Source organism: Sinocyclocheilus grahami, unplaced genomic scaffold (genome assembly GCF_001515645.1).
Source record: "Sinocyclocheilus grahami isolate Dianchi unplaced genomic scaffold, SAMN03320097.WGS_v1.1 scaffold114.1, whole genome shotgun sequence".
In the NCBI taxonomy this organism is placed as follows: domain Eukaryota; kingdom Metazoa; phylum Chordata; class Actinopteri; order Cypriniformes; family Cyprinidae; genus Sinocyclocheilus; species Sinocyclocheilus grahami.
In genome coordinates, this window is record NW_015505293.1 from 304587 (window position 1) to 318180 (window position 13594).

General features: G+C 38.6%; 2 protein-coding genes across 7 annotated transcripts in view; both read left to right on the forward strand.

Moving 5' to 3' along the window:
* The first annotated feature begins 1387 nt into the window (after positions 1 to 1387).
* On the forward strand, positions 1388 to 9794 carry helq (helicase, POLQ like). Of its 2 annotated transcripts, XM_016277610.1 has the most exons (19): positions 1388 to 1594; positions 1709 to 1844; positions 1926 to 2505; positions 2612 to 2790; positions 2917 to 3117; positions 3621 to 3693; positions 3785 to 3882; positions 3960 to 4058; positions 4175 to 4320; positions 4671 to 4910; positions 6516 to 6657; positions 6733 to 6837; positions 6925 to 7135; positions 7357 to 7514; positions 7842 to 7940; positions 8296 to 8469; positions 8584 to 8697; positions 8805 to 8939; positions 9607 to 9794. In XM_016277610.1, exons 2-19 carry the CDS (start codon positions 1728 to 1730, stop codon positions 9688 to 9690), a joined length of 2955 nt encoding a protein of 984 aa, XP_016133096.1. In that variant the 5' UTR covers positions 1388 to 1594; positions 1709 to 1727; the 3' UTR covers positions 9691 to 9794. The 2 variants fall into 2 exon arrangements, with proteins under 2 accessions (XP_016133096.1, XP_016133095.1); XM_016277609.1 differs by having other exon boundaries at positions 1388 to 1844.
* A 208-nt stretch (positions 9795 to 10002) lies between these two features.
* The window catches only part of LOC107589237 (heparanase), a 10004-nt gene continuing 6412 nt past the window's right edge, over positions 10003 to 13594 (forward strand). The window contains exons 1-6 of one of the 5 annotated variants that reach the window (XM_016277615.1): positions 10003 to 10409; positions 10466 to 10583; positions 11350 to 11390; positions 12395 to 12477; positions 12784 to 12957; positions 13088 to 13259. In XM_016277615.1, coding sequence (XP_016133101.1) covers positions 10150 to 10409; positions 10466 to 10583; positions 11350 to 11390; positions 12395 to 12477; positions 12784 to 12957; positions 13088 to 13259 — 848 coding nt within the window. In that variant the 5' untranslated portion in view covers positions 10003 to 10149. Of the gene's footprint in view, positions 10410 to 10465; positions 10584 to 10828; positions 11176 to 11231; positions 11391 to 12348; positions 12478 to 12783; positions 12958 to 13087; positions 13260 to 13594 lie in introns of those variants that run through there. The other 4 variants (XM_016277613.1, XM_016277614.1, XM_016277611.1 and 1 more) reach the window with 4 other exon arrangements.

Genomic DNA, 13594 nt, shown 5'->3' on the forward strand with positions numbered 1-13594 from the left:
AGTCGTGTCCACTTTTGGAAGGCCAAACAAAGTAGTTTCACTTTCACAACGAAACACAGAGTCACACACGCCGGGCTAGAGTGAGCAGCGGGCGGGCTAGCGGCAACCACATGTGACGACCCCGGGCTGGACTCCGCTTCGTCCACGGTGAAAGCCGATCCGGTGATCCACAGCGTGAAGTTGATGTATTTCCTCAGCGACCAGCACGGAGCAGCTCCAGGCATGACGAAGCGGATATCGTCCTCTTTTGGAAGGCCAAACAAAGTAGTTTCGCTTTCACAACGAAAAACAGCGCCTTTCACGACATAGCGGCGGCGGCAACAATACTACAGCGAGAATAAAAGTTACGCCTTCTTTCTTTGTGTGAACATTTGGGCAGCGTTATGCAAATCTTCCCACATAGTGACGTAGGTATGTGGGGGCGTGTTAGAACGAGACGTTTTAGGTAGGCGTGGTTGACTCTTAACTTTTATAAAGAATATCTCTTTGGATTTGAGACTTTAGTCTTTGCAACTTTCCAGATCTTCTTTATGCACCAAGAGCTTGCAACACTCCAAAGAGAAAGGAAAAATTGAAATCACATCATATGACCCCTTTAAAATAATTGGCCTTTACATACAAAAGAAATGATAAAGGTGCAAAGGTAAATAAAATAAAACAAACATTAGAAAGTTAGTATAAAAAGCTTTAACATTAGTATTTTTTTTTTTATAGATTTTGCTTCTTTGCAAGACTTGCAATCAGCAAAATATAGGAAAGAGATTTTAGTTATTCATATATTTAATGTTTTAGCTATTGGTATATACTAATTGATATATTCACAGTTGAAGAATCAATGATAAAATAATATAATAAAACAATTGAAAATTTGTATAAAAAGCTTTTTGTGTATGGCAGTCTATGGATCATTCTGGATTCTTGCAAGACTTGTAATCAGTTTTCTCACTCTTTTTTTGGATGGAGAACCTGTCAATACATTCGAAAAACGTTGAAAGTTTTAAATATTGATATTATATAGGCCTAATTAACAGAAAATTTCACTAATGAAGAATCAATGGTAAATAAGAAAAACAAAAACAAAAGAAAAGAACAATTGTGTAAAAAGCTTTTGTAGTTTTATAGGTTTGCAAGTGTATGGATCATTTTGCATGTCTTTTGAAAAGTCGTTTTAACAATAAAGAATCAATGATAAATAAAATAAAATATATACATTTATATAAAAGGATTATGAAGTTTTATGGTTTTTAGTCATTTTTTGCATTTTCTGAAGGATTGAAGGGACTTTTGTTCTGCCTTTTCTCGTCTAGACTTTTTAACAGTCACGTGGTTCAAAGGCGAACTCCTATTGGTTAACTCCTCCATCACTCATCTTTTCGAAAAGTAAAAGTCCTCGCTTTTGGTAAACATTGGCTAGTGTGTCGCCGCTCACTATTCAAGTGTTATTTTGTGTAATAATAGATATTTAGTTGTTTTGTTATGGTTTTGATGTAGTGACTAAGGTCAGTTACTTAACTGTCATACAGACTTGACTATGGATGAATAAACAGCTTCGCCTCTTTGTTGTGGTTGTTGTCAGTTACTGATCCTACAGTACGTAAGTATTATCACGCAGTGCTGTAATATCAGTTTCCAGTAGCTTTACACTAGTAATGTATACTGACAACCACATGCACGAGATTGTGGTTAAGCGCAACACTTCGTCCTCAAGAAAGAGATCAAGGGATGGCATGAGAAGTCGCATCACTCCAGCCAAGAAGCGGTCAAGTTTCACATCAGAAACATGCTCTACTGTTGAAGGACACACTCATACTCAAGACATGAGTGAGAATAAAGGCACAGAGCTGGTAAGCAGACCCTTCTCTTACTTTCATTGAAAGATGTACGTTGATTTCAAGCATGACAATCGTGATTCTTTTCTTATCCAGTGCTGCAGTGACAATGAGGACTTATTTGAGGGTTATGACAGCATTGTGGGTGACAGCTCCTTTCTGGCTAAGCTTGAAGATGTGGAGCTCCAGATGAGGCAGTGTCATGACCAGCAGACTCCAAATGCCTGTGAGGAGGATCTTTCAGACTCAGTCTTAGCTGAGGATTTCAGAGATTCACCACCTAGAGCTTTGCCGAGCTCTCAACTTGAATTTCAAAAAGCTGTCACGACTCCACACAAAAGCCCTTCCAGGGGTGCGCATAACACCTCTACTCCTGATTTGATGAATCCCAGGCCAGCTGTCAATCATGCAGATCTCACTGCCAACAAGCCACCCCCAAAGGCCAGAAGAAGCATGAAAGATCATCTTAAGAAAGTACTGATAGACAATGCAGCAACATCTAGTACTGTCTCCAAGACGGTGCAACAAAAGGAGGCTGTGATGACTGAAGAAATGAGTTTTGCCATGCAGGCCATGGAGTCCATATCAGCTGAGCAGGACCTGGGCCCTTTTTTTGGCCTCCCATCCAAAGTTAAAGACCTTATTTTGAGATTAAAGGGAATCCAGGACTTGTATGGTAAGTATTTCACATCCTTTCCATTCCAGTTTCGTCCCTATTGGCATCTGGTAAATCAGTGTTTTAATCCTCTTGGTTTTTTTTTTCTATTCTCTTTTGATTTCAGAGTGGCAGAAGACGTGTTTGAGCCTGGATTCGGTGCAACAAAGGAGAAATCTCATTTATTCTTTACCAACAAGTGGAGGAAAGACTCTAGTAGCAGAGATTCTCATATTTAAAGAGCTCTTGTGTAGAAAGAAAGATGCACTGCTTATTTTGCCGTACATATCCTTGGTTCAGGAAAAGGTATACATTTACACATTTATGCATGATTTATGTATCATCTAAACAGTGGGACAATTGTAAATCAAGCCAGTTTAGATCATTAGTACTGTGTTGTTGATACACTTGTATGCATTGATTTGCCTTTAGGTTCGAGGGTTATCTAGCTTTGGAATTGAGTTGGACTTCATGGTCGAGGAGTATGCTGGCAGTAAAGGGAGGTTTCCTCCGGTCAAGAGAAGAAATAAAAACTCTCTGTACGTCACAACTATTGAGAAGGGACACAGTCTTGTCAATTCGCTGATTGAAAATGACCGTCTAGACAATATTGGTCTGGTTGTTGTGGATGAGGTATGCATCACAAACTATTATTATTATTAAAGTATATGTTTTGTTTTTGTTTTGATACACTACAGAAAAGTCTGGGGTCGGTAAGATTTATTTACATACAGTAAAAACAGTAATTTTGTAAAATATTATTACAAATTAAAATAATTATCTGTTTTAATATATTTAAAAATGTATTTATGAATCTATTTCTGTGATAGTAAAGCAGAATTTTCAGCAGCCATTACGCCAGTCTTCAGTATCACATGATCCATCAGAAATCATTCTAATATGCTGATTTGGTGCTTAAAAAACAGCAGCTTAAAATGTTTTTTTTTTTTTTTAGGATTCAGCACCATTTATTTGAAATAAATTTTTTGTAACAATGTAAAAGTCTTAACTGCCATTTTTGATGAATTAAATGCAACCTTGCTGAATCGAAACATTAATTTCTTTAAAAAAAAGAATGACCCCCAAACGTTTGAACAGTAGTGTGTATAAGCTTTTCAAATGAATTTGTTTTTCAGCTCCATATGCTTGGTGATGGAAGCAGGGGGGCAATTCTTGAAATGACTTTGTCAAAGATTCTGTACATGAGCAGTGAGTATCGGAAAACTCACACATGCTGTACTCATCTGTGTGATGGTCACTCATTAAAGATTCTGATAACGCCATTGTCATTTCTCCACAGAATCCACCCAAATTATTGGTATGAGTGCAACGCTAGGCAACGTGGGAGATCTTCAGACCTTTCTGAATGCTGAAAACTACACCAACGACTTCAGACCTGTAAGACTGTTACTGTGATTTAATACGGCTTTAAATTTGATCAACTCAATTCAAATAAATAACTGCTGATTCTGTAGGTTGAGCTGAAAGAGTATGTAAAAATAAAGGAGAGCATATATGAAGTCGACCCAAGGGAAGAGACATGCTTCAGTTTCTCACGACTCCTGGGTTTTAAGGTATTGATGATCATTTGTGGCCAAAGCTCCACACATTTTTTTTTTTTTTTTTTTTTAACTCAATAAGATATCGATCTGCTAAGCTCATTGAACCTTTGTGCAATGGACTTTCTCAGTACTCCAGTGGAATGCAGAAAATGGACCCTGACCACATCATAGCTCTGGCTACTGAAGTCATCCCTCAGCAGTCCTGCCTCATTTTCTGTGCCACCAAGAAGAACTGCGAGAATCTAGCTGGAATGATCTGCAAGTATTTAAATAAGTGAGTAGACCTTTAGAGTCCTTAAAAGGATAATCCACCCAAAAGTGAAACCATTATTTACTTACCCTCGTGTCATTCCAAACCTGTGTGCATTTCTTTCTTCTGCAGAACACAAAAGAAGACATTGTCAAGAATGTTGGTAACCAAACAGTTTGGGGTCCCATTGACTTCCATTCTATGGTCAAAAAAAATACTGTACTATGGTTGACAATGGGAGCTAAAACTGTTTGGTTACTAACATTCTTCAAAATTACTTTTCAGAGTTTACATTGTGGGTGGACTATCCCTTTGAAGTCATTATAGATTTTTTGTGTGTGTCATTGATTTATGAAAGGAAACATTTTTTTCAGGGTGTTTTTGAAACACAAGGAGGCAGAGAAAGCCACTCTTCTTGGTGAACTGAAGAGCAGTGGGAATGGATCCTTGTGTCCTGTGCTGAAGAAGACTGTGCCCTTTGGCCTGGCCTACCACCACAGCGGCCTGACCAGTGATGAGAGGAAACTGGTGGAAGAGGCCTATTCCTCAGGGGTACTCTGCCTTCTCACCTGCACCTCTACTCTCGCTGCTGGCATCAACCTTCCTGCACGCAGGTTCGTGTAGGCCTATGCATCTGAAAGCCTCAAATCTGTATAGAGCGTATGCATTGACGTCATTTTCCCACCGGAAAACGCCCCCTCAGCCAAACTGAGTGGCAAAAGAGCCTGCTGCATGGCTGGATTTAATAGGGAAGCTGCGAAAACGCGAATAAAACAGATGATAATCAGTTTAAACTAAAGGTTGTTGGACTCGATATAGTGTTCCTTACAACTTACCAAAGATCCAGTGGTCCATAGATATTGACATGCAGCCAGGAGTCGTGTTTCCTGACATTTATATGTGCCTGATTTTGACGCTGGCGAAATACATAAAGCAAATTTGCCTGTGAATGCATTTTGTAAATACAAAATAGGTTGGTCTAAATCCGTGTGATCACTTATATCAATGTTATATATATATTGTCATATCGTCCAGGCCAAAAACGTATATAGTTTTTGTCAGTGTTTATTTAAAAACATCCAGTTATGCAGAATATAAGATGGTAAATATTTAAAGGGGTCCTATTATGCTTTTTCACTTTTTCAACTTTAGTTAGTCTGTAATGTTGCTGCTTGAGCATAAAAAAGATCTGCAAAGTTACAAAGCTCAAAGTCCACTTCAAAAGGAGATATTTTATTAAACAGAAATCACTTTTCAAAAACTACAACGAACGACTCGTTTGGACTACAACGCATATTTTCTGGGATTTGTGATATCACAAATATCGACAAATGGGACGAGACCTGGTTGAGCTGCACTAGAGAAGGCAACGAGTGTTATCACTATGTCGGAGACACGCTAGCTTTCCCCAGGCAGACGAACTTAGAGTGCTTACAATCATCCAGGTTTAAATCGCGCTCAAATTAATTTGATTTTGATGCAATATTTACACTGAAGCTCACAGGCGGCTATGGTAAGGGGCATGACATTTCCCGACCAGGTGCCGAGCGGTGCCAATCACAACACACACTGGCCCAGCTAACCAATCACAACACATTTCGTATTTCAGAAGGCGGGCCTTCATTTGATACAGGAACTATTCGAGCCGTTCATGCCAGACTGGGGAGAGAGGTGTTGTAATAATGTAAAATATGTGAAAATATGTGTTTTTCGAACAACCTAGTATGAGAGCCTGTTCTAGTACACCCCCAAAACAAAATCAAGACTTTGTAAAAGAGCATAATAGGACCCTTTTAATTGATGAGTTGTCAATAATATGATATATTAACAATATAATATATAGGGTATGATTTTACCACAAAATTCAACATATTAACATAAAATGTTAACTGCAAATCCGCGTTTCGCTGCCTGGATTCCATTTGTTTCTTTGAATTGCAGGGATCCCTGCTTCTCTTTTCTGTAGCTTTCGGCAGTCTGTAAAAATATTCCTCAGATTTCTTGTCATATCACTTTGTACAGTCAATCGCAGAGCTCTTTACTATTTTAGATGTGTTTTGTGTGTTCTGTCGCAGCATTCATGCTGAAAACCAATGCTGCCATTCAGTCTTTTTGGCACTCAGTGGGCAGAGCCACAGTCACTCCAGCTGACGGTGACGCCACGTGCATACCCTCTATTGATGTGTGTTTCTTAATCATATGCATGTGCTACTTCTCAGGGTCATTCTGCGGTCCCCATATGTAGCTACAGAGTTTTTAAAGAGAAGTCAGTACAAACAGATGGTAGGCAGAGCAGGACGAGCAGGTATTGATGCCATGGGTGAGAGTATCCTGATCCTGCAGGACAAAGATATAAACATGGTAAAGAATCAGATTTTTTTTAAATGCGTGTATTATATTATATTATATTTTATATTATGGATATGTTTACTGCAGGCCAAAAAACTGCTGTCTGCACCAATGGAGAAGTGTTACAGTAACCTTCTACATGATGGAGGGAGGGGCCTCTTCAGTCTCGTCCTGTCATTCATTGGGCTGAAGGTTTGTGAAATGTTTTGATGTAGTGATAATTGAGAAATTATGTCTACTTTAGAAGTGCAAACACTAATGTGTTTCCTTTAATTTCAGATAACTACAACTGTAGAACAAGTGAGGGATTTCATGAAAGGCACACTGCTTAGTGTGCAGGAGGCTCAGGTCAGTCCAGAGAGGAGTCTGTGGGACCTTACAGTGGAGTCCATAGATACGCTGAAGCAGAAGAGCCTCATCGAAGTCTCTGCTGATGTAAATAATCAAAGCATTCTCCAAATCACCAGGCTTGGGAGAGCAACATTCAAAGGTAAAACTAAGCATGGCATAAGGATTGGAATAATGTCATGTTTTGATGAGTAAGAAATTATTCTAGATATTTACTCATTTACCACATGGTGGCAATACGACCCAGTTTAAAAATGATACATTAGCAGAGGAAACATTTCTAGCTTCTCTTTTTATTATTATTGGTTTTTCAGAGCCTCCTTTTTTAATGTTTTCCATTTAAAATGTTACTTGTTGTTTCAGGTTCAATAGACCTAAGCTACTGTGATCTTCTCTACCGAGACTTATCGAAAGGGCTGGAGGGTTTACTCCTCAATAGTTTTCTTCACTTAGTGTATCTGGTTACTCCATATGACATGGTGAATCAATGCAAACCAGATTGGATGATCTACTTCAGGCAGGTGGGATGATTTTGTTAGGTTAAACCTGTTTTAGTGATACTCTACCATTTAAAATTTCTCGCTCAGTAAGATTTTTAAAATATTTTTGAATCCTCTTATGTTCATCAAGGCTGCATTTATTTGATAAAAAATACAGTAAAACAATTGTGAAATATTATTAGAGTTTAAAGAACAGTTTAATACATTTTATTATATAATTTATGTCAAAGTTACTTACCCCAAACTTGAAATAGTACAGAATATCACCACCTTTATATTTGTATTAATGTGCTCCTCTTTAGTTTCAGTTGTGTATTCATACTTAATACAAATGTTTCATTGTACCAGTTTACGAATTTGTCAGCTGCTGAACAGAAGATGGCCACTGCGGTCGGAGTGCCTGAAAGTTTTGTGGCTAGAAAGGCAGCGGGACAGAGCGTGAGGAAGGTTGGCAAAACAGCATTCTTCTCATACTTCAGAATACCATACTAGCAAATCACAACCGTTTTTTTTGGGGGGGGGGGGTTAAACAGCCCAGGTATAATGAGCCTGAAACTGCTGTAAACGGATATCATTAACTGACAATATTTTAAAAAATTAAACATGTCTTACTTATTTACTACTTACTTCAATCCTAATCCTCTCAAAGGATTTGCAGAGTGTTAATGCTAAATCTACATTTAACCCTTCATAAGTTTCTGAGGTGGAAAATAATGATTTACGGTGACTTAAAGTGAAGCATCATCAGACCTGGATTTCACAATGATGGTTTTTGTTCCTGTTTCTCTTACCTGCATCTCAGTCTGTGGACATTGTGGTAGTGAATAGGTTGTATCTGGCTTTGGTGCTGTACTCCCTACTGAAGGAGACAAACCTTTGGAACGTGTCTGATAGATTTCAGCTGACCAGAGGCTTTGTACAGACTCTCCTCAGCTCAGCTTCAGCATTTGGCTCCTCCGTGCTGCACTTCACTGAGGTTAGGGCACATCCAGGCATCGTTTAAGACATATCAGCTGACAAATCTACATCTGTTCCTATCTTAGAGTCATTAATGGATTAGAGTACTATGAGATTTGTCTGTCCATTTCAGGAGCTGGAGGAGTTTTGGGCCTACAAGGCTCTTCTCTCAGAGCTGACCCGTAGATTGACTTACTGTGTGCAGGCCGAGCTCATTCCACTCATGGAGGTGGCTGGAGTCATGGAGGTGTGTGTTGTTGCTGCTCATCTTGTCTCTCTAAAATAACTATGACCAGGACATTTGCTTGAGAGCTGTGATTTTATAGTTTCTTCTTTCATTCTCTTTTACTTCAGCATCGTGCTAAGCAGCTGTATAACGCTGGTTACAAGACACTGGCACATCTTGCCAACGCAGATCCACAAATTCTGGTCCAAACTATTGAAAACCTCTTCAAAAGACAAGCAAATCAAATTATTGCATCAGCAAAAGTAAGTATAATATTGCACTATAGAGCAACATTATATTTTCAGCTGAGCTATTCTTTTTTAAGTTCATCCAAAATAAAAATTGTCTTCATTTATTTACCCTCAAGCCAAACCTGCATCACTTTCTTACTTCAGAAATGATGAAGAATTTCTTTGATTGTTTTTTTTCATGCATTGACATCAAATGTTGGTGTTGGGCCTCAAAAAAGATAAAATCATCATAAGGTATTTCCTCACATGATGATGGCTCAAGAAGGCTTCTTTTATTATAGAAAGGAATCCAATGCTGTTCTTTCAGTCCAAAAAAGTTAAAAAATACTTTATTTGCATTATGGCCATTACGATAGAAACATTTCAAATGACTAAAACACTGCACACTGATGCGCCCTTCAGCCTTCCTCAGAGTGTGTCAATGCTACTTTTATGATGATTTTGGTGATTCTGAATACTTTTTGTCACTACATATTGTTAATGCATGCAAAAGACTGACCAGGACAATCAGGAAATTCTTCATTCCACATCAGAAAGAAAGTCATACAGGTTTGGAATAACATGAGGGTGCAAAATAATTTTTTTTCACCGTTTATGAGTGAACTATACTTTTACGATGCACATATAAGAAAAAACGCACCTTTTTATTCATGTTAACTTTCTCAATGTTCATTTTCAGATGTTAATAAAAGAGAAAGCAGAGGCCTTGCAGGAGGAGGTGGATGACCTGCTTATGCTGCCATCTGATATCCCATCTTTGTAAATCTTTGTTTATTTGATGTAAATAGCATGTATATTATTTAATCTACCTGGCATTATGTAAACTATTTTGTGCCTACATGTCTGGCTGAAATAAAAATGGAAGTAACCTCGTTTTTAGTAGCATCTCTGTTACTCATTACCATGGTCATGTGTTATTTTGTGTCATAAAGACTTGATAACCAGTCTGCCACAAAGGGGAAACAATCATAAACAGCATGATATAGTTCCAGCCATAGACTGTATAAAAAGGGGTTCCAGCGCAGCCTCTCTTGTTGTGAGTGCCAGCCAATCAAATAAGACATGCAAATAAATAAATTAGTCTGAAGCCACGCCCAGGAGTCACCAGCGTGAGAGATATGTTTAATTGTCATGAACTGGTCTAACAAGAAAGAAGGAAGTAGCGTTGACGGTGCTAAAAATAAATTAATAATAATAATAATATTTCGCCTGTGTGTTTTGTATGAGCGATGCCAGCAAAGCCCGACAGCGGCGGATTGAACAGATGAAGTCTGCGGCCACAGCAGTTTCCACGTTTGTAGCTCTTGCTTTGTTTGGCTCGTTGTGTGTCGGGGCCAAAACAGTGATATCCGTTGATGATGTTCAGTCAATACGCGTCGACCTGGATCTGTTCCGTGTGGCCCGACGGGTGGACGAAAGGTTTCTCTCCGTGGCCATAGATGCGAGTTTACTCGCTCAGGAGAAGTTCATGAACCTACTGAAGTAAGTAACTTCTTACACCTCAAATGAATAAAGTTGTGATGTAACTTTAAAAGAAGTGATGTGGGGTTTATGCAGTTCACCGAAGTTAAGAACCCTCGCCAAAGCCTTGCTCCCAGCGTTTCTGCGATTTGGAGGTACCAAACAAGACTTTATGAAATTCAACCCACGCGGAAGATATTTTCCCATGGTCATGTGTTATTTTGTGTCATAAAGACTTGATAACCAGTCTGCCACAAAGGGGAAACAATCATAAACAGCATGATATAGTTCCAGCCATAGACTGTATAAAAAGGGGTTCCAGCGCAGCCTCTCTTGTTGTGAGTGCCAGCCAATCAAATAAGACATGCAAATAAATAAATTAGTCTGAAGCCACGCCCAGGAGTCACCAGCGTGAGAGATATGTTTAGTTGTCATGAACTGGTCTAACAAGAAAGAAGGAAGTAGCGTTGACGGTGCTAAAAATAAATTAATAATAATAATAATAATATTTCGCCTGTGTGTTTTGGATGAGCGATGCCAGCAAAGCCCGACAGCGGCGGATTGAACAGATGAAGTCTGCGGCCACAGCAGTTTCCACGTTTGTAGCTCTTGCTTTGTTTGGCTCGTTGTGTGTCGGGGCCAAAACAGTGATATCCGTTGATGATGTTCAGTCAATACGCGTCGACCTGGATCTGTTCCGTGTGGCCCGACGGGTGGACGAAAGGTTTCTCTCCGTGGCCATAGATGCGAGTTTACTCGCTCAGGAGAAGTTCATGAACCTACTGAAGTAAGTAACTTCTTACACCTCAAATGAATAAAGTTGTGATGTAACTTTAAAAGAAGTGATGTGGGGTTTATGCAGTTCACCGAAGTTAAGAACCCTCGCCAAAGCCTTGCTCCCAGCGTTTCTGCGATTTGGAGGTACCAAACAAGACTTTATGAAATTCAACCCACGCGGAAGATATTTTCAAGCGAGAGACAACAGCAGCAGCGCTGTTCAAGGTAACCTCTTTCACTTAGCATCAATACATGACTTAAAACTTAAGTAAACCACATCCTCTACAGTAGCTGGGAAAGCTGACTGTGGTGTGTTGTCATCTGACTTTAATGAGCGAACAGTGAACTGATTCACACAAACAAGCTGAACATACAATGCACCTACATAGCTTGTTGTATCTAAAGATTGTAGTTGACCCCAAATTTATTCGGACACTTATACCTTCATATTTCTGAGCAATTGTTTGCAATGATATTTAACCACCTGGTTTCAAGGTGATTTTTACAGGAAGCTATATTACATCACATAACTATGTTCCACATTTGACAAAACTGAAACTGATAAATACTTTGAATTTGGTTTCTCTCTCACGCACTCTGAAATACATGTATGCGTGTGTGTATATATATATATATACACACACACACACACACAGGTGCATCTCAATAAATTTGAATGTCATGGAAAAGTTAATTTATTTCAGTAATTCAACTCAAATTGTGAAACTCGTGTATTAAATAAATTCAATGCACACAGACTGAAGTAGTTTAAGTCTTTGGTTCTTTTAATTGTGATGATTTTGGCTCACATTTGAACAAAAACCCACCAATTCACTATCTCAACAAATTAGAATCACGTACTTCATAAGACCAATAAAAAAAAAACATTTTTAGTGAATTGTTATTGTTGAGAGAGTGAATTGGTGGGTTTTTGTTAAATGTAAGCCAAAATCATCACAATTAAAAGAACCAAAGACTTAAACTACTTCAGTCTGTGTGCATTGAATTTATTTAATACACAAGCTTCACAATTTGAGTTGAATTACTGAAATAAATGAACTTTTCCATGACATTCTAATTTATTGAGGTGCACCTGTATATAGAGAGAGAGTTTTAATTAGTTTTTCCAATTTTATTATAATTGGGTTTATTTAATCAGCCACATCTACTGTTATTCCTACAGGAAAATTATGTGAGAGACTTGAATTGCCTCCATTTCTGGAAAATAGGTTAAAGAAAGAATGGGTCCTACAGTCAAAGACTTTACTTCAGGAGGAACTAGAGGGAAAATACAAAAAGACTAAATTCTCTGGTAAGTTTGATTTCACTTCTTTTAAATATTTAATTACCTAATGGTGTCAGTTCCACAAAACAGTGTTCTCTAGCAACAATGTAGATTCCGCTGCCCCACACTTTTAAGTGTCAGAAAATGTAAAGTTGAATTTTTAATAAAGTCTTCTTTACAAAAAGACTCCATGGCAGCTATAAACTACTATAGCAACTGTATGGTAGCTATATGTATATAAACTCTGGGCCATCATTATTATTGAACCCAGTAATGTATTCAGATTTTCACTGATCATAAAATGTAAAAGTCAAGTGTCTGTGTTTCTTGCAGAATACGCAGTCGATCTGCTATACGCTTTTGCGAACTGCTCTGGTTTGGACCTCATCTTCGGTTTGAATGCTTTGCTCCGAACCAGCGAAAACACATGGAACAGCACAAATGCAGAACTGCTGTTGAAGTACTGTGAGTCCAGGCAGTATGTGATGTCCTGGGAGCTGGGGAATGGTAGGATTTGGGATCTTTCCTTATGCATATGCACATGTTCCTGTTTTGAATTACCCAACAATTTTTATATGATTATCTGTTGTTGTTATTATTTAAGTTGATGCCCTCAGAATTAAATCTCTTGTTTTAGAACCCAACAGCTATGAGAAAAAAGCAGGGATCAGAGTGGATGGTTACCAGCTCGGTCAGGATTTTGTCCATTTGCATCAAATCCTTCAGGAATCTGCGGTCTACCACTCAACAGGACTATATGGTCCAGATGTTAGTCAGCCACGAGATCACCGCAAAGATTTGTTAACTGGGTAAGTGTTAGGAAATAGTTCTTGATTTAATGGATTTTCAGAGACGCATCTTGTCTGCACCATCAGTAATACTAATGCATTTGGGTATCGAAGCAGTAGGGCTGTGCAAAAAATCGAATGCGATTTTCATGCACATCTCGTCAGTAAAGCTGCTCCTGTGATTAGTAGTAAATCTCCAGTACGTGCTTTCAGATGGAGCGGCATTTACTACACAGAGCTGTAGTTCACTGACAAGCTACACAAAATCGCGTTCATAATCGGCAATGAATCGCCTGCGATTTTGAACACGATTTTGTGTAGCTTGTCAGTGAACTACAGCTCTGTGTAGTAAATGC